The 27245-nt window shown below is 53.7% G+C and overlaps 1 protein-coding gene across 2 annotated transcripts; it reads left to right on the forward strand.

The window, feature by feature from the left end:
- The first annotated feature begins 497 nt into the window (after positions 1-497).
- Positions 498-26357, forward strand: RCC2 (regulator of chromosome condensation 2). 2 transcript variants are annotated; one of them, XM_066564179.1, is made up of 14 exons: positions 498-797; positions 3927-4001; positions 5795-6108; positions 8418-8511; positions 11495-11638; positions 13606-13737; positions 14894-14982; positions 15864-15978; positions 17598-17764; positions 19128-19308; positions 21261-21366; positions 21454-21526; positions 23256-23333; positions 26044-26357. In XM_066564179.1, the coding sequence occupies exons 3-14, from the start codon at positions 5797-5799 to the stop codon at positions 26146-26148; spliced, it is 1596 nt and encodes a 531-aa protein (XP_066420276.1). In that variant the 5' UTR covers positions 498-797; positions 3927-4001; positions 5795-5796; the 3' UTR covers positions 26149-26357. The 2 variants fall into 2 exon arrangements, with proteins under 2 accessions (XP_066420276.1, XP_066420275.1); XM_066564178.1 differs by lacking the exon at positions 498-797 and adding an exon at positions 3723-3738.
- The last annotated feature ends 888 nt before the right edge of the window (positions 26358-27245 follow it).

The following is a 27245-nucleotide window of genomic DNA, read 5'->3' on the forward strand; positions in this document are numbered from 1 at the left end:
CCCTTTCCCAGAGACCCCAATCCCATGGATATCCCAAATCCCTGAATCCCAGAGACCCCAATCCCATGGATATCCCAAATCCTTGAATCCCAGAGACCCCAATCCCATGGATATCCCAAATCCCTGAATCCCAGAGACCCCAATCCCATGGATATCCCAAATCCCCTTTCCCAGAGACCCCAATCCCATGGATATCCCAAATCCCTGAATCCCAGAGACCCCAATCCCATGGATATCCCAAATCCTTGAATCCCAGAGACCCCAATCCCATGGATATCCCAAATCCCTGAATCCCAGAGACCCCAATCCCATGGATATCCCAAATCCCTGAATCCCAGAGACCCCAATCCCATGGATATCCCAAATCCCTGAATCCCAGAGACCCCAATCCCATGGATATCCCAAATCCCCTTTCCCAGAGACCCCAATCCCATGGATATCCCAAATCCCTGAATCCCAGAGACCCCAATCCCATGGATATCCCAAATTCCCTGAATCCCAGAGATCCCAATCCCATGGATATCCCAAATCCCAGCCCGGGAAGCTCCGGGGTTATCCCGGGTCAGCCGTTCCCGTTCCCGCTCCCTCGGAGCCGCAGCAATTCCAGTTTTTCCGTCTCCGGTCAAACCGGTTCCAGCCCGGCCTGTCCCGGCCTGCCCCGACATTCCCGGCTCCCTATAAATCCCGGCCGGGCCTTTTGGGGGAAAATCCCCTTTTTAGGGATCCCGTTCCCATAGAAAGGCTGGAAAATCCCTGAGCCGGCCCCGCTTCCCTCGGAGCGTTCCCGGGATAATTCCGTGAGTAAGGAATTCACCTGGGGGGGGTTGAACCCTTTTTTCCCTTCTTTCCAAAGATTTTTGGGGGATTTTGGGGCTTTTCCATCATTATTCCACGGGTTCGGGGCCCATCCCAAAACTGCAATAAATTGAGGAATGGCCCAAATTTATCCCAGAGAAATATCCCAAATTTATCCCACTGAAATATCTGGAATTTATCCCAACCTTTTCCAAATTTAATCCCAAATTTATCCCAGTGAAACATCCCAAATTTCATCCAAATTTTCCCAAATTTCTCCCAGCGAAAGATCCCAAATCTTCCAGATTTAATCTCAATTATCCCCAATTTAATCCCACATTTATCCCAGTGAAATATTACAAATTTATCCCAGTAAAGATCCCAAATTGTCCAAATTTAGTCCCAATTATCCCAAACTTACCCCAGCAAAATATCCCAAATTTATCCCAGTGAAATATCCCAAATTTATCCCAAACCTCCCAAATTTTTTACAGCAAAATATTCCAAATTTACCCCAAATATCCCAAATTTATTACAGCAAAATATTCCAAATTTACCCCAGTGAAATATCCCAAATTTATCCCAAATATCCCAAATTTATTACAGCAAAATATTCCAAATTTACCCCAGTCAAATATCCCAAATTTATCCCAAATATCCCAAACTTTTTACAGCAAAATATTCCAAATTTATCCCAAATATCCCAAATTTTTTACAGCAAAATATTCCAAATTTATCCCAAATATCCCAAACTTTTTACAGCAAAATATCCCAAATTTATTACAGCAAAATATTCCAAATTGATCCCAAACATCCCAATTTTTTACAGCAAAATATTCCAAATTTATCCCAAATATCCCAAATTTATTACAGCAAAATATCCCCAATTTATCCCAAATATCCCAAATTTTTTACAGCAAAATATTCCAAATTTATCCCAAACATCCCAAATTTTTTACAGCAAAATATTCCAAATTTATCCCAAATATCCCAAATTTTTTACAGCAAAATATTCCAAATTTATCCCAAACCTCCCAAATTATTTATGATTTTTTTGGGGAACAAACTCTATGGAATCCTGCATTTATTATTTATGATTTTTTGGGGTAGAAACCCCACAGAATCCTTACATTTATGATTTTTTAGGAACAAACCTTATGGAATCTGTGCATTTATTATTTATGATTTTTTGGGGATCAAACCCCATGGAATCCGTGCCTTTATGATTTTTTTGGAACACATCCTATGGAATCCATACATTTATTATTTTTGGGAACAAATCCCCATGAAATCTGTGCATTTATTATTTATTATTTTGGGGGGAACATTTATTATTTATGATTTTGTTGGGGTAGAAACCCTATGGAATCCCTGCATTTTTTTTTTTTTTTGGGAACAAACCCCATGGAATCAGTGCATTTATTATTTATTATTTATTATTTATTATTCATTATTTATTATTTATTATTTATTGGGGTAGAAACCCCATGGAATCAGCGCATTTATTATTTATTATTTATTATTTTTATTTATTATTTATTATTTATTATTTATTATTTATTATATTTTGGGGTAGGAACCCCATGGAATCAGTGCATTTCTTATTTCTTATTTCTTATTTCTTATTTATTATCCATTATTTATTATTTATTATTTTTGGGGGTAGAAACCCCGTGGAATCTGTGCATTTCTTATTTCTTATTTCTTATTTCTTATTCTTTATTTATTATTTATTATTTATTATTTATTATTTTTGGGGGTAGAAACCCCGTGGAATCAGCGTATTTCTTATTTCTTATTCTTTATTTATTGTTTATTATTTATTATTTATTATTTATTATTTATTATTTATTATTTATTCTTTTTGGGGGTAGAAACCACGTGGAATCAGTACATTTATTATTTATTATTCATTATTTATTATTTATTATTTATTATTTATTATTTATTATTTATTATTTATTAATTATTATTTTTGGGGGTAGAAACTCCATGGAATCAGTGCATTTATTATTTATTATTTATTATTTATTATTTTTTTTTTGGGGGGTAGAAACCCCATGGAATCAGTGCATTTATTATTTATTATTTATTATTTATTATTTATTATTTATTATTTATTATTCATTATTTATTATTTATTATTTATTATTTTTGGGGGTAGAAACCCCGTGGAATCAGTGCATTTCTTATTTATTATTATTATTATTATTATTATTATTATTATTATTATTATTATTCATTATTTATTATTTATTATTTATTATTTATTATTTATTATTTATTATTTTGGGGTAGAAACCCCGTGGAATCTGTGCATTTCTTATTTCTTATTTCTTATTTCTTATTTCTTATTTCTTATTATTTTTTTGGGGTAGAAACCCCGTGGAATCAGCGCATTTATTATTTATTATTTATTATTTATTATTTATTATTTTTGGGGTAGAAACCCCATGGAATCAGCGCATTTATTATTTATTATTTATTATTTTTGGGGGGTAGAAACCCCATGGAATCAGCGCATTTATGATTTACGCTATTTTGGCGTAGAAACCCCACAGCCTCCATTCATTCACCATTTTTTGGGAACAAACCCCACGGAATCCATGCATTAACCCCTTACCACCAACACCCTAAACCCCCTTTTCCTCAGGCGGAGCGGGCAAAAAAACTTAAAAAAAACTTAAAAAATTAAAAAATTTTAAAAATCCCATTTCCCTCTCCTAAACTCCCAAATCTTTCCCAAAAAAACGCGGAGGGCGGGCAGGACGCGGGGACGCGGGGCTGGCCCGGAGTCTTCCAGCCCTAAAGATGGAGCTGCTCGGCTCGGGGCCGCTCCCTCCGCGATCCGGGCTCTTCTCCCTTTCCCCCTTTTCCTGCCCATCCATGTGGTTCTGTTTTGTATTGTCCCGCTCGGCCGCGCTCCCGCTTCCAGGGGATTCGGTGGGTGGGGATTTGAGGAGGGAAAAAAAAAAAAAGAGAGAAAAGAGAGAGAGAAAAGGGGAGAAGGGGAGGAAAAAAAAAAAAAAAACACCCCAAAAAACAACGAGGAGGAGGGGAAAAAAGCGAGGAAAAAAAAAAAACACCCGAAATTACCTTTTTTTTTTTTTTTTTCTCTTTTCCTGCAACAGGAACCGCCACCAAAAATAGTGCAAAGGCCCCGCGCCGCCGCTTTCTTTATGCTGCACCTCTCGCCCTAAAATCAGGTTTGGAATTGGGGGGGTTCAAAAAGTGGGATTTGAGGGAGGAGGGGGAGAGGGATTTGGGGAGGGGGGGGGCGGAAAAATGGTTAAAAAAAAAAAAAGGCCCCCCCAAAAAAAAAAGAAAAAAAAAAAAAGGCGGATCCACGTGGTGCGAGGGGGGCAGACAGAGATCCCATTGTTCCAGGGAAATCTGGGAATGGGAGCGCGGGGGGGCGGCGGGATGGACACGGGGGAGACCCCCGGGGGGGCCCTGCCCCCTCCCCAATCCACAGAATCGCCCCCACCCCAAAATCCAGCGGCAGCGCCCCGAGAGCGCCGGGGCTTTGGGGTTTTGGGGGTTCCAGGCGGTTTGGGGTGGGGATAAAGGAGGGGGGGACCCCAAAACCCCCCCGGTGCTCCCCTTGCCCCGCGATCCCCTTTGTGTCCGGGTCGTTTTCCTGCCCCGGATCCCCTTTGCGAGCCCCCCGGCACCCCAAAACCCCCCGGGACCCTCCTGTGCACCCCCAAAACTCCCCGCGACCGCCGTGTGCTCCCCTTTGCACTTTCCAGCTCCCCCTCTTCCTGACCCCCTTTCCAAATCCCTTTTCCAGACCCTTTTCCCACCCCCCTTTCCAGCCCCCCTCTCTCCCCCCAGCCCGGGGGTCCCTTCTCTCCCCGTGTCCCCCCCATCCCATGTCCCCCAAATCCTCCCATGTGCCCTCGTCCCATGTCCCCCAAATCCCCTCGTTTTCCCCTTCCCATGTGCCCAGATCGCATTTGTCCCATCCCATGTCCCCCAAATCCCCCATGTCCCCTCACTGGGGGTCACCCTTGTCCCCATGTGCCCCCAAATCCCCCATGTCCCTTGGCTGGGGGTCACCCTTGTCCCCCCAAACCTCCCCATGTCCCCTCACTGCGGGTCACCCTTGTCCTCCACATCCCCCCAGTCTCCCCACACTGGGGGTCCCCCCATGTGCCCCTCTCTGTCCCCATCCCAGGTCCCCCCATATCACCCCCACAGGGGTCCCCCATTTCTCTCCCGTGTGTCCCTGTCACCGGGGGTCCTACCTCTTATCCCCCCATGGCCACCATGGTGGGTCCCCCTTTTCCCCTCACCCCGTATCCCCCTTCTCCCCTCCAGCTGGGGTCCCTTCTGTCCCCACACCGTGTCCCCCTGTCCCCCATCTCCCCTCACCCCTTGTCCCCCTGCATCCCCTCCATGTCCCGCTCACGGGGGTCTCCCCTTTCTGCCCCCATCCTGTCTCCCCTCATATCCCTCCCATCTCCCCTCATCCCATGTCCCCCAAATCTCCCATCTCCCCTCATCCCATGTCCCCCAAATCTCCCATCTTCCCTCACCCCCTGTCCCCCTGTGTCCCCATCTCCCCTCACCCCTTGTCCCCCCATGTCCCCTCACCCCGTGTCCCCTCTCATCCCCTCCGCGCTCCCCCCACAGCGGCTCCCGCTCTGTCCCCATTTCCCCTCCCTGTCCCCCCTCACCCCATTTTCCCCTCACCCCACATCCCCCATTTCCCCTCTCTGTCTCCATCTCCCCTCACTGTCCCCCCTCACCCCATTTTCCCCTCACTGCGTCCCCTCACCCCACTTCTCCCATTTCCCCCTCTGTCCCCGTTTCCCCTCACTGTCTCCCCTCACGTCGTGTCCCCATCTCCCCTCACCGCGTGTCCCGGTGTCTGTGGGTGTCTGTCTGTGTGTGTGTCGGTGTCTGTCTGTGTGTGACTGTCAGTCCTGTCCGTGTGTCGCTGTCTGTGTGTCCGTGTGTCGCTGTCGGTGCGGCGGCTGACGCGGTCCCGCAGCCATGCCCCGCAGGAAGGCGGCGGGGCCGCCCTGGGACGCTGCGGGCCCGGGCCCTCAGGGCGGCGGGCGGCGGCGGCCGGGCCCTCAGGGCGGCGGGCGGCGGCGGCCCCGGCCCAGCGGCGGCAGCAGCGGCGGCAGCAGCGAGGAGGAGGCGCCCCGGGAGCGGCGGCCGCGGGACGGCAGCCCCGGGGCCCGCAGGCCCGGCAGGCCCGGCGGGGCGGCGGCGGCAGCGGCGGCGGCGGGGCCCGGAGGCCCCGGGGCCCGCGGGCAGAGCGTGGTGATCTGCGAGCCCGAGCACAGCAAGGAGCGCATCGTGAGCTCGGGGGGGAGGGCGGCAGCACCCCCGGGACCCTGGTGTACCCCCCGTGCCCTATTGTGCCCCATGAGACATCCCCACTGTGTCCCTATAGTGCCCCATGAGACACCCCCGCTGTGCCCCCATTGTGCCCCATGAGACACCCCCGCTGTGTCCCTATAGTGCCCCATGAGACACCCCCGCTGTGCCCCCATTGTGCCCCATGAGACACCCCCGCTGTGTCCCTATTGTGCCCCATGAGACACCCCCACTGTGTCCCTATTGTGCTCCATTACACACCCCCGCTGTGCCCCCATTGTGCCCCATGAGACATCCCCACTGTGTCCCCATTGTGCCCCATGAGACATCCCCACTGTGTCCCTATAGTGCCCCATGAGACACCCCCGCTGTGTCCCTATAGTGCCCCATGAGACACCCCCGCTGTGTCCCCATTGTGCCCCATGAGACATCCCCACTGTGTCCCTATTGTGCCCCATGAGACACCCCCACTGTGTCCCTATTGTGCTCCATTACACACCCCCGCTGTGCCCCCATTGTGCCCCATGAGACATCCCCACTGTGCCCCCATTGTGCCCCATGAGACACCCCCACTGTGTCCCTATTGTGCCCCATACTAGCCCCTACTGTGCCCCATTACACACCCCCACTGTGCTGCCATTGTGCCCCTTTATACACCCCCACTGTGTCCCTATAGTGCCCCATTACACACCCCCACTGTGCCCCCATTGTGCCCCTTTATACACCTGCACTGTGTTCCTGTTGTGCCGCATGAGACACCCCCAGTGTCTCCATTGTGCCCCATTGCACACCCTCACTGCACCCCTTGGACCTACTGTGCCCCTTTTATACCCCTTTATACACCCCCACTGTGCCCCCACTGTGCCCCATTACACACCCCCCACTGCACCCCTTGCACTCCCTGTGCCCCTATTGTGCCCCTTTATACACCCCCACTGTGCCCCCCTTGTACCTAATGTTCCACCCCTAATACACCCCAAACCCCACTGCAGCCCCCATCCCGCCCCACTGCACCCCAAATTCCATCCCATTGCACCCCAAACCCCACTGCAGCCCCTGACCCCCATCCCGCCCCACTGCACCCCAAATTCCATCCCATTGCACCCCAAACCCCACTGCAGCCCCTGACCCCCATCCTGCCCCACTGCAGCCCTTTCAGCACCCCATTATTGCCCCCATGTCCCTGCTGTCCCCATGTCCTTGCTGGCTCTGTCCCCAGTGTCCCCCACATCCCCTCTGCACCCCCAATGTCCCCTGTGTCCCCCACACTCCTAATGTCCCCTGTGTCCCCCACAATGCCATGTCCCCTGTGTCCTCTACATCCCCAATGTCCCCCATGTCCTCCCCAGCCCTGCTGCTCCTTCTGTCCCCAGGTCCCTGTCCCAGATGACCCCAAGGTCCCTCACATTCCCCACATCTTCCCCCCTTGCTGATGTCCCCGATGTCCCATGTCCCTCCCATCCCCAATGTCCCCGATGTCCTGTGTCCCTCCCATCCCCAATGTCCCCAGGTCCCCACATCCCTGATGTCTCCAATATCCCCCACAATGTCCCCAATATCCCCCATGTCCCCCACATCCCTGATGTCCCACAATGTCCCCTGTGTCCCCAGCATCCCACTCACCCCCAAAGTCTTCCATGTCCTCCCATTCCTGATGTCCCCATATCCCTGATGTCCCTGTGTCCCCCTGTCCCAATGTCCCTGATGTCGTCCCTGTCCCTGATGTCCCCATATCCCCCAGGTCCCCTGATGTCCCCCTGTCCCTGTTGTCCCTGATGTCCCCATGTCCCTGATGTCCTCATGTCCCCCATGTCCCTGATGTCCCCATGTCCCCTGATGTTCTCATGTCCCCAGTGTCCCCCATGTCCCTGATGTCCCCCTTGTCCCCCGATGTGCCCATGTCCCTGTGTCCCTCTGTCCCTGATGTCCCCCACGTCCCTGATGTCCCCTGACGTCCCCATGTCCCCTGATGTCCCTTGATGTCCCCATGTCTCCTGATGTCCCTGATGTCCCCCACGTCCCTGATGTCCCCATGTCTCCTGATGTCCCCATGTCCCTGATGTCCCTGTGTCCCTCTGTCCCTGATGTCCCCCACGTCCCTGATGTCCCCTGACGTCCCCATGTCCCTGATGTCCCCTGATGTCCCCTGATGTCCCTGATGTCCCCATGTCCCCTGATGTCCCTGATGTCTCCTGATGTCTCCATGTCCCCTGATGTCCCCATGTCCCTTGATGTCCCTGATGTCCCTGATGTCCCTGATGTCCCCTGATGTCCCCGTGTCCCCACAGAAGCTCGAGGGCTCCAAGAGCCGGGGGCAGCTCCTGATCTTCGGTGCCACCAACTGGGACCTGATTGGCCGCAAGGAGGTGCCCAAGCAGCAGGGTAGGGCTGGCTCATTAACTAATGAACTGGTTAATTAGTCATTAATGAACCATGTGGGGCAGGGTAGGGCTGGCTAATTAACTGGTTAGTTAGTCATTAATGAGCGGTGTGGGGCAGGGGAGGGCTGGTTAATTAATGGCTGTTAATTAGTCATTAATGAATGGTTTGGGGCAGGGTAGGGGCTCATTAATGGCTGGGATTAATTGGTATTAATTAGTAATCAATTAATGGTTTGGGGCAGGGCAGGGGCTCATTAATAGCTGATTACTTTGGGTTAATTAATAATCAATGAACGGTTTGGGACAGGGTAGGGCGACATTAATGGCTGAGATTAATTGGTATTGATTTGAGGTTAATTAGTAATTAAGAAATGTTTTGGGGCAGGGTAGAGGTCCTTAATAGACAATTAATTAATTGGTATCAATTAGTAATCAATTAAGGGTTTGGGGCAGGGTAGGGGCTCACTAATGGCTGTGATTAATTTGTATTAATTAGTAATCAATGAACATTTTGGGACAGGGTAGGGGCTTGTTAATGGCTGATCAATTAATTAGTTGGTATTAATTAGTAATCAATTAACATTTTGGGACAGGATAGGGGCTCACTAATGTCTGTGATTAATTGGTATTAATTAGTAATCAGTGAATGTTTCGGGGCAGGGTAAGGCCTCATTAAGGGGTGATTATTGCTATTAATTATGTATTGGGGCAGAGCAGGGCCCTCATTCTTGGCGGTGTGATTAATTAATGTTAATTTGTAATTAATGGCCTTGAGTGGCATCTCACACTTTGGGCCAGAATTTGGGGTGCGCTGGGTGTCCAGCAGAGCCAAATTAGGGCTTTGGTTATTTCTGATGCATTTATAGTTCATTAATTTTACTGATTGTTTTTATGTAGTTCTAATTAGTTAATCAATTAATTAACTGGGGGAGGAGCCTCAGTTTCACCCCTTAATTGGAGCAGGTTTGAGGGGGCACCAGCTCTGCTGCAAAGCCAAATTTTGCTTATTTTGGATGCATTTATAGTTCCTCAATTGATCTCTTTCTTTTCATGTGTTTCTATTTAATTGATATTAATATCTAATTAATTTTTAAAGCTGGTTAATTAGGGAGGAGACACAGATTGATGCAATAATTTGGGGTGCACCAGACCTGTGGCAAAGGAAAATGAAAACTCGGTTTAGTTGGAATCTTTTATAGTCCATTCATTTTCCTGATTATTTTTATCTATTTCTAATTAATTATTTTCATTAATTACTGGGGAGGAGCCACAGTTTCACCCCTTAATTGGGGCAGGTTTGAGGGGCACCAGCTCTGCCAAATTAAGCCTCTGCTTCATTTTCAGCTCACTAATTATATCCTTCTTTTCAGGGGACCTATTTAATTAATATTAAAAATTAGTATTTAAATTAATTAATGTTTAAAATTAACAAGCTGGGGGCGGAGTCACAGTTTCAGGTTTTAATTTGGGCCCAAATTTGGGAGGCTCCAGCTCTGCTCCAACATCTGCTCGTTAGGGATGCGTGGAAAGTTCATTAACGCGTCCGCTCTCAGCTTCATTAATTAATAACTCGTTAATTGGGGCAGGTTTGGGGTGCCCCGGCCCTGCTGTGCCCCTCCCCTGTGGGTGTGTCCCCATTTCCTCGCTCTGTCCCCAAATCCACCCTCGATCCCTGAGGGAATCCTGGAGATTGTCCCAGCGATTTTCCCAGATGATTTTCCCGGTATTCCCAGATTTCCCAGATGATTTTTTGGGATGATTTTCCTGGATTTTCCCTGATCATTTTCCTAGATTTTCCTGGATATTCCTGAATGATTTTCCTGGATTTCCCCAGTATTCCCAGATGATTTTCCTAGTTGATTTTCCTGGATTTTCCTGGATTACTTTCCTAGATTTTCCCAGTATTCCCAGATTATTTTCCTGGTTGGTTTTCCCAGAATTTCCTGGATTCTTTTCCTGGGTGATTGTCTTGGATTTTCCAGGATGATTTTCCCAGATTTTCCTGGATGATTTTCCCAGATTTTCCTGGGTTTTCCAGGATGATTTTCCCAGGTGATTTTCCTGAATTTTCCCAGATTTTCACAGATGATTTTCCTAGTTGATTTTCCTGGATTATTTTCCTAGATTTTCCCGATGTTCCCAGATGATTTTCCTGGTTGATTTTCCCAGATTTTCCCGGATTATTTTCTCAGAATTTCCTGGATTATTTTCTCAGAATTTCCTGGATTTTCCTGGATTATTTTCCTGGATGGTTGTCCTGGATTTTCCCAGATAATTTTCCCAGGTTTTCCAGGATGGTTTTCCCAGGTTTTCCTGGATTTTCCAGGATAATTTTCCCAGATTTTCCTGTATTATTTTTTCTGGATATTTTCCCAGATGATTTTCCTGGCTGATTTTCCCAAATGTTTCTGTATTATTTATTATTTTCCTGGATTTTCCCAGATGATTTTCCTGATTTTTCCTGGATTTTCCTGGTTGATTTTCCCAGTATTCCCAGATGATTTTTATGGCCGATTTTCCCAGATTTTTTCAGATTATTTTCCTGGGTTTTCTAGGACAATTTTCCCAGATTTTCCTGTATTATTTTCCTGAATTTTCCTAAATTATTTTCCTGGATTTTCCCAGACGATTTTCCTGAATTTTCCCAGATTTTCCCAGATGATTTTCCCAGATGATTTTCCTGGATTTTCCCAGATGATTTTCCTGGATTTTCCCAGATTATTTTCCCAGTATTCCCAGATGATTTTTCTGGATATTCCCAGATGATTTTCCTGGATTTTCCCGGATTATTTTCCCGGTATTCCCAGATGATTTTTCTGGATGATTTTCCCGGATTTTCTCGAATGATTTTCCTGGATTATTTTCTGGCATTTTCCCGTACTATTTTCCCAGATTGTTCTTTTCCCGGCTGCTTTTCCCATCCCGCTCTTTTCCCGGCTGCGTTTCCGGGCGCTGATCCCGCGCTCGTTCCCGGTGTTTTCCAGCGGCGTACCGGAACCTGGGCCAGAACCTGTGGGGGCCTCACCGCTACGGGAGCCTGGGGGGGCTGCGCGTGCGCTCGGTGGTGTCGGGGCCCTGCGCCGCCCACAGCCTCCTGATCACGGCCGAGGGCAAGCTCTGGAGCTGGGGTGAGCAGGAGCCATCCCGGGAACCCGGCTGGGAGAGTGGGATCCATCCCGGGAACCAGGCTGGGATAATGGGATCCATCCAGGGAACCCGGCTGGGATAGTGGGATCCATCCCGGGAACCCGGCTGGGAGAGTGGGATCCATCCCGGGAACCAGGCTGGGAGAGTGGGATCCATCCCAGGAACCCGGCTGGGATAGTGGGATCCATCCGGGGAGCCTGGCTGGGATAATGGGATCCATCCCGGGAACCCGGCTGGGATAATGGGATCCATCCGGGGAGCCTGGCTGGGATAATGGGATCCATCCCGGGAACCCGGCTGGGATTGTGGGATCCATCCGGGGAGCCTGGCTGGGATAATGGGATCCATCTGGGGAGCCTGGCTGGGATTGTGGGATCCATCCGGGGAGCCTGGCTGGGATAATGGAATCCATCCGGGGAGCCTGGCTGGGATAATGGGATCCATCCCGGGAACCTGGCTGGGAGAGCGGGATCCATCCCGGGAACCCGGCTGGGAGAGCGGGATCCATCCCGGGAACCAGGCTGGGATAATGGGATCCATCCGGGGAGCCTGGCTGGGATTGTGGGATCCATCTGGGGAGCCTGGCTGGGATAATGGGATCCATCATGGGAACCCCCCTGGCATAGTGGGATCCATCCCGGGAACCAGGCTGGGAGAGTGGGATCCATCCCGGGAGCCTGGCTGGGATAATGGGATCCATCCCGGGAGCCTGGCTGGGATAATGGGATCCATCCTGGGAACCCCCCTGGCATAGTGGGATCCATCCAGGGAACCTGGCTGGGATAATGGGATCCATCTGGAGAACCCCCCTGGGATAATGGGGTCAGCTAGGGAACCTCCCCGGGATAGCAGGATCCATCTTGGGAACCAGGCTGGGATAATGGGATCCATCTAGGGAACCCCCCCAGGAGAGCAGGATCCATCCAGGAAACCCCCCTGGGATAATGGGGTCAGCTGGGGAACCCCCCTGGGAGAGCGGGATCCATCCCGGGAACCCTCCCAAGATAATGGGGTCAGCTGGGGAACCCCCTTGGGATAGCAGGATCAGCCTGGGAACATCCCTGGGATAGTGGGATCCATCCTGGGAACCAGGCTGGGATAATGGGATCCATCTAGAGAACCCCCCAGGAGAGCGGGATCCATCCTGGGAACCCCCCTGGGATAATGGGGTCAGCTGGGAATCTCCCTGAGATAGTGGGATCAACCTGGGAACCAAACTGGGAGAGCGGGATCCATCCTGGGAACCAGGCTGGGATAATGGGATCCATCCTGGGAACCAGGCTGGGATAGTGGGATCCATCCAGGGAACCAGGCTGGGATAATGGGATCTGTACTGGGAACCAGGCCGGGATAATGGGATCCATCCTGGGAACCAGGCTGGGAGAGCGGGTACCCCCCTGGGAACTGGGCTGGGATAATGGGATCCATCCCAGGAACTGGGCTGGGATAATGGGATCTGTACTGGGAACCCCCTTGGGAGAGCGGGGTCATTAGGAACCCCTGGGATAACAGGATCAGCCAGAAACCCCTGGGATTCCGGGATCAAAGGAAACCCCCCTGGGATTCTGGGATCAGAGGAAACCCCTGGGATTCTGGGATCAGAGGGAACCCATGGGATTCCAGGATCAAAGGAGACCCTCCTGGGATAACGGGATCAGAGGGAACCCTTGGGATTCCGGGATCAGGGGAAACCCCAGGGGTAGTGGGACCAGCGGGAACTCCCCTGGGATTCCGGGATCAGAGGGAACCCCTGGGATAATGGGATCAAAGGAAACCCCCCTGGGATTCCGGGATTAGAGGGAACCCCTGGGATTCCAGGATCAAAGGAAACTCCCCTGGTATTCTGGGATCAGAGGGAACCCCAGGGGTAGCGGGACCAGCGGGAACCCCCCTGGGATTCCGGGATCAGAGGGAGCCCCTGTGACTCCGGGGTTTTGGGATCCCGCAGGGCGGAACGAGAAGGGGCAGCTGGGCCACGGGGACACGAAGCGCGTGGAGGCGCCGCGGCCGATCGAGGCCCTGGGCAGCGAGGCCATCGTGGCGGCCGCCTGCGGCCGGAACCACACCCTGGCACTGACCGGTACCGACCGGGACACGGGGCCTGGATCCGGGAAACGGCCCTGGATCCGGGAAACGGGGCCCTGGATCCGGGAAACGGGGCCCTGGATCCGGGAAACGGGGCCCTGGATCCGGGAAATGGGGCTGGATCCTGGGAAACGGGGCCCTGGATCCGGGAAACGGGGCCCTGGATCCCGGAAACAGCCCTGGATCCTGGGAAACGGCCCTGGATCCGGGAAACGGGGCTGGATCCAGGAAATGGGGCCCTGGATCCCGGGACACGGGGCCTGGATCCTGGGAAACGGGGCCCTGGATCCGGGAAACGGGGCCCTGGATCCCGGGAAATGGGGCCCTGGATCCTGGGAAACGGGGCCCTGGATCCTGGGGACATGGGGCTGGATCCTGGGGAAATGGGGCTGGATCCTGAGATATGGGCCCCAGGGAAACAGGGCTGGATCCCGGGAAACAGGGCTGGATCCCGGGAAACAGGGCTGGATCCCGGGAAATGGGGCTGGATCCTGGAAAATGGCCCTGGATCCTGGAAAATGGCCCTGGATCCTGGGACACGGCCCTGGATCCTGGGGAAACGGGGCTGGATCCTGGAAAATGGGGCTGGATCCCGGGACACGGCCCTGGATCCTGGGGAAACGGGGCTGGATCCCAGGATATGGGGCTGGATCCTGGGAAATGGCCCTGGATCCTGGGGAAAGGGGCTGGATCCTGGAAACTGGGGCAGATCCCAGGAAACTGCACTGAATCCCAGGAAATGGCCCGATCCTGGGAACCTGCCCCATCCCGGGAAACTCCCCTGATCCTGGGAAAGCTGCACCAAATCCACTCCTTTCCTGGGAATACTGCCCCAAATCCTCCCCTTTCACCCCCAAAATCCCAGGAAAACTGCCCCAAATCCACCCCTTTCACCCCCGAAATCCACCCTTTTTGTCTCAAATCCACCCCTTTTTCCCAAAAATCTGGGAAAACTGCCCCTAAATCTGCCCATTTTGCTCCAAATTCTGGGATAACTGCCCCAAAATCATCCCTTTTTTCCCCCCAAATCCACCCCTTTTCCTTCAAAATCCGCCCCTTTTCCCCCCAAATCTGCTCCTTTTGCCCCCGAATTCTGGGAGAACGGTCCCAAAATCCCAGTTTTCCCCCCAGAATTCCCGTTTTCCCCGCAGAGAGCGGCTCCGTGTTCGCCTTTGGGGAGAACAAGCTGGGCCAGCTGGGGCTGGGGAACCAGACGGACGCCGTGCCCAGCCCCACCCAGGTACGGACCCCGAACCCGGGATTTGGGGCAAATCCGGGGATTTGGGGGCTTTTAGTGACAAATTCCCTAAAAAACCCCTCAGGGTGCACAATTCCCTCCCAGCCAGGAGCCGTTCCCAGGTGCGGTGGGGAGAGGAAAAACCAGGATTTGGAAATGAATTTTTGAGGATTTTAGGGATTTTCTGATGGAAGTTCTTTTTTTTTTTTTTTTCCTGTTTCCCAAATTTTTTGATCCTGTTTTACCAGCTTTTCCTGCAGGTCAGGGGTTTCCCAGTGGAAAACTCCCCTTTTTTCCTTTTTCCTGCGTTTTGTCATCCAGTTTTTCCTGCTTTTCCTGCCGATCAAGGATTTCCCATGGAAATTCTCCCTTCCCCACATTTCTCTGATCCTGTTTTTCCTGCTTTTCCCATGTTTTTCTGGTCCCTTTTTACCTGCTCTTCCCATGTCCTTGATCCCATTTTTCCTGCCAATCAGGAATTTCCCATGGAAATTCCCCATTTTTCCCTTTTTCCTGGCCTTTCTGATCCCATTTTCCAGCTTTTCCTGCATTTCTGATCCTTTCCTGGCATTTCTGATCCATTTTCCAGCTTTTTCTGATCCCATTTTCCTGGCTTTTCCTGTGTCTCTGATCCCCGTTTTTCCTGGCTTTTCTGATCCCATTTTCCCAGCTTTTCCCATGTTTCTGATCCTCCTTTTCCCCTTTTTCCAGCTTTTCCTGATCCCATTTTTCTGGCTTCTCCCGCGTTTCTAATCCTCATTTTTCCCCTTCTCCCGCGTTTCTGATCCCATTTTCCTGTTTTTTCTGATCCCCTTTTCCCGTTTTCCCGGTTTTTCTGATCCCGTTTTCCCGGATTTCCTGACCCCATTCCCGGTTTTTCCCAGATCCTGTACAATGGGCAGCCGATCTCCAAGCTGGGCTGCGGGGCCGAGTTCAGCATGGTCATGGACTGCAAGGGGAACCTGTATTCCTTCGGGTGCCCCGAGTACGGCCAGCTGGGTACGGCATTTGGGATCATTCCATGGGAATGGGATCACCCCGTGGGAGTGGGACTTGGGATCGTCCCATGGGAATGGGATCGCCCCATGGGAACCTGTATTCCTTCAAGTGTCCCAAGTATGGCCAGCTGGGTACGGGATTTGGGATCTATGGGATCACCCTGTGGGATCACCCCATGGGAATGGGATTTGGGATCGTCCCATGGGAATGGGATCACCCCATGGGAGCCTGTATTCCTTCGGGTGCCCCAAGTACAGCCAGCTGGGTACGGGATTTGGGATCTATGGGATCATCCCATGGGATCACCGCATGGGAACCTGTATTCCTTTGGGTGACCCGAGTACGGCCAGCTGGGTTCGGGATTTGGGATCCACGGGATCACCCCGTGGGAATGGGATCACCCCATAGTAATGGGACTTGGGATCATCCTGTGGGAATGGGATCACCCCATGGGATCACCCCATGGGAGCCTGTATTCCTTCGGGTGTCCCAAGTATGGCCAGCTGGGTATGGGATTTGGGATCTATGGGATTACCCCATGGGATCATCCCATGGGAATGGGATTTGGGATCATCCCATGGGAATCTCTATCCCTTCGGGTGGCTGGAGTACGGCCAGCTGGGTATGGGATTTGGGATCCATGGGATCACCCCATGGGAATGGGACGATCCCATGGGAACAGGATTTGGGACCATCCCATGGGAATGGGATCACCCTATGGGATCACCCCATGGGAACCTGTATTCCTTCAGGTGTCCCGAGTACAGCCAGCTGGGTGTGGGATTTGGGATCCATGGGATCATCCCATGGGAATGGGATTTGGGATCACCCCATGGGAACCTGTATTCCTTTGGGTGGCCGGAGTATGGCCAGCTGGGTATGGGATTTGGGATCATTCCATGGAATCATCCAGTGGGATTAGGGCTGGTTTGGGATCATCCCATGGGATTAGGGCTGGTTTGCGATCATCCCGTGGAGTGGGGGCAGTTTGGGATCATCCCATGGGATTGGGGTGGTTCGGGATGACTCCATGAGATCGGGGCAGTTCGGGATGACCCTGTGGGATCGGGGCAGTTCAGGATCACCCTGTGGGGTCAGGGCTGTTCAGGATCACCTCACTGGATTGGGGTGGTTCAGGATGACCCCGCAGGATGGGGCAGTTTGGGATCACCCTGTAGGATCGGGGCAGTTTGGGATCACCCTGCGGGATCGGGGCAGTTTGGGATCACCCTGCGGGATCAGGATGACCCTGCGGGATTGGGGCAGTTCGGGATCACCGTGCGGGATCGGGGCAGTTTGGGATGACCCTGTGGGATCGGGATCACTGTGCGGGATCGAGGCAGTTCAGGATGACCCTGTGGGATCGGGGCAGTTTGGGATCACCCTGTGGGATCGGGGCAGTTCGGGATGACCCTGCGGGATCGGGATGACCCTGCGGGATCGGGGCAGTTCAGGATGACCCTGCGGGATCGGGGCAGTTCAGGATGACCCTGCGGGATCGGGGCAGTTCAGGATGACCCTGCGGGATCGGGGCGGTTTGGGGTGACCCCATGGGATCAGGGCACTCCGGGATGACCCCGCAGGACGCTCAGGCTGGCTGTGCCCCGTTCCCGTTGCAGGCCACAATTCCGACGGGAAGTTCATCGCGCGGGCGCAGCGCATCGAGTACGACTGCGAGCTGCTGCCGCGGCGCGTGGCGCTGTTCGTGGAGCGCACCAAGGACGGGCAGGTGCTGCCCGTGCCCAACGTCGTGGTCAGGGACGTGGCCTGCGGGGCCAACCACACGGTACGGGAATGTGGGAATGTGGGATAATGGGATTGGGATATTGGGAATGGGTCAGGGACGTGGCCTGCAGGGCCAACCACACGGTACGGGAATGTGGGAATGTGGGATAATGGGAATGGGTCAGGCACGTGGCCTGCGGGGCCAACCACACGGTACGGGAATGTGGGAATGTGGGAATGTGGGATTGGGATAATGGGAATGGGTCAGGCACGTGGCCTGCGGGGCCAACCACACGGTACAGGAATGTGGGAATGTGGGAATGTGGGATTGGGATAATGGGAATGGGTCAGGGACATGGCCTGTGGGGCCAACCACACGGTACGGGAATGTGGGATCGGGATAATGGGATTGGGATAATGGGATTTGGGAATGGGAATGGATGCAGGAATGAGAGAGCAGGAATGGGACTGGGAGAAGGAGAATGGAAAGAAGGAGACAGGAACGGGAGAAGGCAGCTCTCAGCCCCTGCTCCCCCATCCCAGCTGGGGCTGCATTCCCAGGAATGTATTTTCCTGGGATTTGGGATTTGGGATCTCTGAAGCCCTGCTCCCTCCCTCCATCCCAGCTGGTGCTGGATTCCCAGAAGAGTGTCTTCTCCTGGGATTTGGGATCTGGGATTTGGGATCTCTGAGGCTGTTTTCCCTGTCTCCATCCCAGCTGGTGCTGGATTCCCAGAAGTGCGTGTTCTCCTGGGACTTGGGGTTTGGGATTTGGGATCTCTGAGGCTGTTTTCCCTGTCACAGCTGGTGCTGGATTCCCAGAATTGTGTCTTTTTCTGGGGTTTGGGATTTGAGGTTTGGGGTTTGGGATCTGGGATCTCTGAGGCTGTTTTCCCCATCCCAGCTGGTGCTGGATTCCCAGAAGCGCCTGTTCTCCTGGGGTTTGGGATCTGGGATTTGGGATCTCTGAGGCTGTTTTCCTCGTCCCAGCTGGTGCTGGATTCCCAGAAGCGCGTGTTCTCCTGGCGTTTGGGATTTGGGATCTCTGAGGCTGTTTTCCCCGTCCCAGCTGGTGCTGGATTCCCAGAAGCGCGTGTTCTCCTGGCGTTTGGGGTTTGGGATCTGGGGTTTGGGATTTGGGATCTCTGAGGCTGTTTTCCTGTCCCAGCTGGTGCTGGATTCCCAGAAGCGCGTGTTCTCCTGGGGTTTGGGATCTGGGATTTGGGATCTCTGAGGCTGTTTTCCTGTCCCAGCTGGTGCTGGATTCCCAGAAGCGCGTGTTCTCCTGGGGTTTGGGATCTGGGATTTGGGATCTCTGAGGCTGTTTTCCCCGTCCCAGCTGGTGCTGGATTCCCAGAAGCGCGTGTTCTCCTGGGGTTTGGGATCTGGGATTTGGGATCTCTGAGGCTGTTTTCCTGTCCCAGCTGGTGCTGGATTCCCAGAAGCGCGTGTTCTCCTGGGGCTTTGGTGGCTACGGGCGCCTGGGCCACGCGGAGCAGAAGGACGAGATGGTTCCCAGGCTGGTGAAGCTCTTCGACTTCCCGGGACGCGGCGCCGCCCAGATCTACGCGGGATACACCTGCTCCTTCGCCGTCAGCGAGACCGGTGGGACACGGGTCTGGGAATGCCGGGGGGTGGCAGCGAGATGGGTGGGATACGGGATACGGGATCTGGGAATGCTGCGGGGGATGGTGGTGAGACGGGTGGGATACGGGATACGGGATCTGGGAATGCTGTGGGGAATGGCAGTGAGACAGGTGGTGTTTGGGATACGGGATCTGGGAATGCTGTGGGGGATGGCGGTGAGATGGGTGGGATACGGGATTTGGGATATGGGAATGCCGAGGGGGAATGGCAGTGAGATGGGTGGGATACGGGATCTGGGATCTGGGAATGCCAGGGGGGTGGCAGTGAGGTGGGTGGGATATGGGATTTGGGATATGGGAATGCTGCAGGGGATAGCAGTGAGATGGGTGGGATTTGAGATTTGGGAATGCTGGGGAGGATGGCAGTGAGATGAGTGGGATTTGGGATAGGGGATTTGGGAATGCTGTGGGGGATGGCAGCGAGATGGGTGGGATTTGGGATCTGGGATATGGGAATGCTGGGGAGGAATGGCAGTGAGATGGGTGGGATTTGGGATACGGGATTTGGGATCTGGGAATGCCGGGGGGATGGCAGTGAGATGGGTGGGATACGGGATTTGGGAAGGCTGCAGGGGATGGCAGCGAGATGGGTGGGATATGGGATTTGGGATTTGGGAATGCTGCAGGGGATAGCAGTGAGATGGGTGGGATTTGAGATTTGGGAAGGCTGGGGAGGATGGCAGCGAAATGGGTGGGATACGGGATTTGGGATATGGGAATGCCGGGGGGATGGCAGTGGGATGGGTGGGATATGGGATCTGGGATATGGGAATGCTGCGGGAGCATGAGACGGGTGGGGTTTGGGATACGGGATATGGGAATGCTGCGGGGGATAGCAGTGAGATGGGGGGGATTTGAGATTTGGGAATGCTGGGGAGGATGGCAGTGAGATGGGTGGGATTTGGGATAGGGGATAATGGGAATGCTGTGGGGGATGGCAGCGAGATGGGTGGGATACGGGATTTGGGATACGGGAATGCCAGGGGGATGGCAGTGAGATGGGTGGGATTCAGGATTTGGAATTCAGGATTTGGGAATGCCGGGCGTGATGGCAGCGAGATGGATGGGATACGGGATTTGGGACTTGGGAATTCTGGGAGGGATGGCAGCGAGACAGATGGGATTCAGGATTTGGGAATGCTGGGGGTGATGGCAGCGAGATGGGTGGGATTTAGGATATGGGATTTGGGAATGCTGGGGGGGATGGCAGTGAGACGGGTGGGGATCTGGGATTTGGGAGTGCTAAGGGGAGATGGCAGGAAGATGGGTGGGAATGCAGGGTCTGGGATTTGGGAATGCTGGGGGAGATGGCAGCGGGACAGTTGGATTTCCAGGATCCCAGCATTTGGGAATGCCAGGGAAGCCTTCAGCAGGACAGGTGGGAACTGGGATTTGGGATTTGGGAATGCTGGGGGAGATGGCAGTGGGACAGATGGGAATTCGGGATCTGGGATTTGGGAATGCTGGGGGGGCTGTCAGTGAGACAGGTGGGAATTTGGGATTTGGGAATGCTGGGGGACAGCTGTCAGTGGGACAAGTGGGATTCCCAGGATCCCAGGATTTGGGAATGCTGAGGGAGACAGGTGGGAATGCCAGCCAGGATCGTGGGATTTGGGAATGCTGGGAGAAGGGTGGACTGACAGGTGGGATTCCAGGGATGCAGGATTCAGGAATGCTGGGCAGGCTGTGGGATTCCCAGGATCCTGAGATCTGGGAATGCCAGGGGAGCTGTGGCCTGACAGCTGGGATCCCAGGGATCTCAGGATTTGGGAATTCTGGGGGGAGCTGTTACCTGACAGGTGGGATTCCCAGGATTTGGGCATTCTGGGATCTGTACCCAGACAGGTGGGATTCTTGGGATCCCTGACAGTTGGGATTCCTGGGATTTGGGAATTCCGGGCTCCCTTGCAGGTGGATTGTTCTTCTGGGGCGCCACCAACACCTCCCGGGAATCCACCATGTACCCCAAGGCCGTGCAGGATCTGTGCGGGTGGAAGATCCGCAGCCTGGCCTGCGGGTGAGCGCTGTCCCGGGAATTCCCGACCCCAGTCCCGGGATTTGGGGCCCTGGGACACTCAGGGATCAGGGATTGCCTCCCTTGCAGGAAGAGCTCCGTCATCGTGGCGGCCGACGAGAGCACCATCAGCTGGGGGCCCTCGCCCACCTTCGGGGAGCTGGTACTGAATGACACCCCAAAAAAACCCCAAATAAACCCCAAATGACACCCCAAATAAACCCCAAATGACACCCCAAAAACCCCAAATAAAACCCCAAAAACACCAACCTCTGACACCCCAAACCCACTGTCAGCTGGGGACCCTCACCCACCTTCAGGGAGCTGGTACCGAATGACACCCCAGAAAAGCCCCAAATAAACCCCAAATGACACCCCAAATAAAACCCGAAATCCCCCAAACTGACACCCCAAACCCACTGTCAGCTGGGGGCCCTCACCCAGCTTTGGGGAGCTGGTACTGAGTGACACCGCTAATAAAACCCCAAAAAACCCCAAATAAAACCCCAAAACCCCCAGCCTCTGACACCCCAAACTCACCGTCAGCTGGGGGCCCTCACCTGCCTTCAGGGAGCTGGTACTGAATAACACCCCTAATAAAACCCCAAATGACACCCAAAAAACCCCAAATGCCCTTAATACTCCAAATCCCCCAAACTGACACCCCAAACCCACTGTCAGCTGGGGCCCTTGCCCACCCTCAGGGACCTGGTACTGAATGACACCCCTAATAAAACCCCAAATGACACCCCAAAAACCCCAACCTCTGACACCCCAAACCCACCGTCAGCTGGGGGCCCTCACTCACCTTTAGGGAGCTGGTACCGACACCTAAAAAACCCCAAATAAAACCCTAAATACCCCAAGGATCCCCAAACTGACACCCCAAATCCCCCAAACTGGCACCCCAAACCCACCATCAGCTGGGGACCCTCACCCCCTTCAGGGACCTGATACTGAATGATACACCAAAAAAACCCAAATAAAACCCCAAATAACACCCCAAATCTCCCAAACTGACACCCTAAACTCACCATCAGCTGAGTGCCCTCACCCACCTTTGGTGAGCTGGTATCGAATGACACCCCAAAAAAACCCCAAATGACATCCCAAAAACCCCAAACTGACACCCCAAACTCACCGTTAGCTGCGGGCCCTCACCCACCTTTAGGGAGCTGGTACCAACACCCCAAAAACCCAAATAAAACCCCAAATCTCCCAAAGTGATACCCTTAATACCCCAAGGAGGCCCAAACTGACACCCCAAACCCACCGTCAGCTGGGGACCCTCATCCACCTTTGGTGAGTGGGTATTGAATGACACCCCAAGTAAAACCCCAAAAGACACCCCAAAAACTCCAAATGACAGCCCAAATAAACCCCAAATAAAACCCCAAATCCCCCAAACTGGCACCCCAAACCCACCATCAGCTGAGGGCCCTCGCCCACCTTCAGGGAGCTGGTACTGAGTGACACCCCTAATAAAACCCCAAATGACACCCCAAAAACCCCAAACCCACCATCAGTTGGGGGCCCTCACCCACCTTCAGGGAGCTGGTACCAACACCCCAAAACCCCAAAATGACACCCTAAATCCCCCAAACAGTCACCTCAAATACCCCTGGGAACCCAGACGGACACCCCAAATCCCCTCAAACCCTGGGGCCCGGCCCCTCTGCCCCACTGAGTGTTCCCTGTCCATGGGGTGTTCCCACAGGGATATGGGGACCACAAATCCCCCAAAGGAACACCCCAAAACCCCAAATCCTCCAACCCCCGGGGCCTTACTGAGCATTCCTGTCCATGGGATGTTCCCACAGGGATATGGGGACCACAAACCCAAATCCCCCAAACCCCACTGAGTGTTCCCTGTCCATGGGGTGTTCCCACAGGGATATGGGGACCACAAACCCAAATCGTCCACGGCGGCGCAGGAGGTGAAAACCCTGGATGGGATCTACACCGAGCAGGTGAGGGGACCCCACAGCGCTTGGGGATGCACAGGGGGGCTCATCCCATCTGTGGGGTGAGGGAAGGGACATACAGGGAATCATTTGGGGTGGCTGAGGCTGTGTGAGCTCATCACGCCTGTGGGGTGAGGGAGGGAGCACCTGGATCCCCCTAAAATGAACAGGGGCACTGAGACCCTACACAGCTCATCCCACCTGTGGGGTGAGGGAGGGGACATGCAGGGGAACATTTGGGGTGGCTGAGGCTGTGTGAGTTCATCACCCCCATGGGGTGGTGGAGAGGGGCACCTGCATTCCCCTCAAATAATTTGGGGTGGCTGAGGCCATGCCCAGCTCATCTCACCTGTGGGTCCCTTCCCTAAAATGAACAGGGACGCTGAGACCCTACACAGCTCATCTCACCTGTGGGGCCCTTCCCCTAAAATGAACGGGGACACTGAGACCCTACACAGCTCATCCCACCTGTGGGGTGATGCAGGGAGCACACCAGGGGCCCTTCCCTAAAATGAACGGGGACACTGAGACCCTACACAGCTCACCCCACCTGTGGGGCCCTTCCCTAAAATGAACGGGGACACTGAGACCCTACACAGCTCACCCCACCTGTGGGGCCCTTCCCCTAAAATGAACGGGGACACTGAGACCCTACACAGCTCATCCCGTCTGTGGGGCCCTTCCCTAAAATGAACGGGGACACTGAGGCCATGCACAGCTCATCCCACCTGTGGGGTGAGGGAGGGAGCACCTGGATCCCCCTAAAATAAACAGGGGGGGCTCATGGCACACATGGGGGTGATGGAGAGAGGATACAGGGGGTCATTCCCTAAAATAATTTGGGGTGGCTGAGGCTGTGTGAGTTCATCACCCCCATGGGGTGGTGGAGAGGGGCACCTGCATTCCCCTCAAATAATTTGGGGTGGCTGAGGCCGTGCCCAGCTCATCAGACCCCTGGGGTGAGGGAGGGGCACATGGGGGCTGTTCCCTAAATGAACAAGGTGCTGAGGCCTTGAACAAATCATGGCACCCATGGATGAGGGAGGGGGCACCTATGGGGGCCTCCCCTAAAACAATTTGGGGTGGCTGAGACTCCACACAGCTCGTCACACCCCTGGGGACCCTCCCCTTGGATAAACCCAGAGGCTGAGGCCGTGCCCAACTCAGGACACTCGTGGGGTGGTGGAGAGAGGGCACGTGAGGGCTGTTCTCTAAATTAAACAGGGAAACTGAGGCCATTCCCTAAAAAAACAGGGAAATTGAGGCTGTGCACAGCTCATCACATCCATGGGGTCACGGAGAGGGCACATGGGGCCATTCCCTGAAATAAACAGAGAAACTGGGGCCATTCCCTAAAATAAACAGGGAAACTGGGGCCATTCCCTAAAATAAACAGGGAAACTGGGGCCATACACAACTCATCACATCCATGGGGTCATGGAGAGGGCACATGGAGCTGTTCCCTAAAATAAACAGGGAAAATGAAGCCGTGCCCAGCTCGTGACACCCATGGGGCCCTCCCCTAAAACAAACAGGGCAGTGAGGCTGTACCCAGCCCATCACACCTGTGGGGTGATGCAGGGAGGGCGCCAGGAGCTGTTCCCTAAAATAAACGGGGAATAAACTGAGGCTGTGCACAACTCATCACATCCATGGGGCCCTCCCCTAAAACAAACACGGAAACTGAGGCCGTGCACAGCTCGTGACACCCATGGGTGCTGTGTGTGAATCCCCTTTAAATAAACCCAGGCCATGCACAACTCATGGCACCGGGGTCCATTCCCTGAAATAAACAGGGACACTGGGGCCGTGCCCAGCCCATCACACCGGGGTCCATTCCCTGAAATAAACGGGGACACTGGGGCTGTGCCCAGCCCATCACACCGGGGTCCATTCCCTGAAATAAACAGGGACACTGGGGCCATGCCCAGCCTGTGACTCCCGTGGGTGCCCTGCAGGGGGTGCAGGGCCCTTCCCTAAAACTCCCTTGGGATGCTCCAGCCCATCCTGGATCCCAGCAGGCGGGAGGGATCCCTGGGAAGGCTCCGGGTCCCCTCAGCTCCCCTTTCCCTTTTCCATGGGCAATGTCCACTCCTGGGTGACCCCAGTTCCATTCCCAGTTCCACGGCGCTCCCACTCCCAGCCGCCCCATTCCCAGTTCCCTGGGCTATTCCCATTCCCAGCAGATCCATTCCCATTCCAGGTGGCCTTGGGCTATTTCCAGCTGACCCTTTCCCATTCCCATTCCAGGTGGCCTGGCCATGGGCTATTCCCATTCCCAGGTGACCCATTCCAGGTGGCCATGGGCTATTCCCACTCCTATTCCTGTTCCTGACCCATTCCCATTCCTGCTCCCATTCCCGTTCCAGGTGGCCATGGGCTATTCCCATTCCCAGGTGACCCATTCCCATTCCCGTTCCAGGTGGCCATGGCCTATTCCCACTCCCATTCCTGCTCCCTTTCCCATTCCAGGTGGCCTGGCCATGGGCTATTCCCATTCCCAGGTGACCCATTCCCATTCCTGTTCCCATTCCCATTCCTGTTCCAGGTGGCCATGGGTTATTCCCAATCCCATTCCTGTTCCCTTTCCCGTTCCAGGTGGCCATGGGCTATTCCCATTCCCAGCTGACCCATTCCCATTCCCATTCCAGGTGGCCATGGGCTATTCCCATTCCCAGCTGACCCATTCCCATTCCTGCTCCCATTCCCGTTCCAGGTGGCCATGGGCTATTCCCACTCTCTGGTGATCGCCCGGGACGAGTCGGAGGCGGAGCAGGAGAAGCTGCGGAAGCTCCCGGAGTACAACCCCCGCACCCTCTGAGGGGCCCCGATCCCGATCCCGATCCCAATCCCGCTTCTCCATCCCGCCCGCCGTGCTCCCTCCCCGCTCCCGCACTCCCAGCCCTCGGGGGGGTCATTCCCACCCCCACTCCCGGCTTTTGGAATTCCCGACCGCAGCCGGGCCTTCCGGCACGTCCCGCCCCGGGTTTTGTAGGGTCTGGCCTTGAATTATTTTTTATTTTATTTGTATTTTTCCGCAGCTTTTTTTTACTGTTTCCCATTTTTCCAGCCCCGAATCTCTGCAGCTGCCGGCTCGGGATAATTTTGGGGATCTGATCCCAGCTTGGGATCCCTTTAGGGATCTGGGATCCCTAAAGAGCAGCTGCCAACACCTGGTTTTCCCCCTATATTCCCATGTTTTTTCCCAATATTCCCATTTTTTTGCTGGTTTTCCCTACTCTGGGTGCTACAGTTTTTGGGATTTCCCCCCTCCCACCCCTCCAGCATCCGCAGGGATCCCGGATCCCATCCCAGCAGCATTCCCGGGCTCCCCACCCTCACCCACCCCGGGGACATCTCAGGGATCATGAGGGGAGTCCCAAAGGAATTTTTTTCCCGGGAATTCGGGGTTTTTTTCCTTCTGGCGGATGGTTTGGCCCGGGATCAGCCGGAATTCCCACATTCCCAGTTCCCTCCGTGCCAGGTCACTGTGCTGGAATCTCGAGGTGCCTTCAGGAGCAGAGCCTGGCTCTGCCCCGCGCCATTCCCGCTCCCTTCGGGCCGTTTTTAGGGATTCTCCTGGATTTTTCCATGGATTTTTGCTCCTTCCCATCTCCCCCGGGGCGGCGCTCGGGGAGTTTGCAGTAAAAAAAAATGGGTTTTGGTCAATTTTTGGGATCGGGGGTCGTTTTCCAGGGGGTTTGGAGAGGGGAGATCCCGGCCGGGGGGAGCAGCCGGCAGGAAAATCCCAAATCCTGCTTTTTTAGCAGTGTTTAGGATTTGGGGGTGGAAATCGCCAAAACCCCACTTGGAGTCCCAAAAGCTGTGGGCTGTGGAGGTCATTCCTACATTCCAGAGGGGCAATTCCCACATTCCCAGGGAATTCCCAGATTTGGGAAGGATCCAGGAGGCTCATTC

This window comes from Molothrus aeneus, chromosome 21, assembly GCF_037042795.1.
Source record: "Molothrus aeneus isolate 106 chromosome 21, BPBGC_Maene_1.0, whole genome shotgun sequence".
Classification (NCBI taxonomy): domain Eukaryota; kingdom Metazoa; phylum Chordata; class Aves; order Passeriformes; family Icteridae; genus Molothrus; species Molothrus aeneus.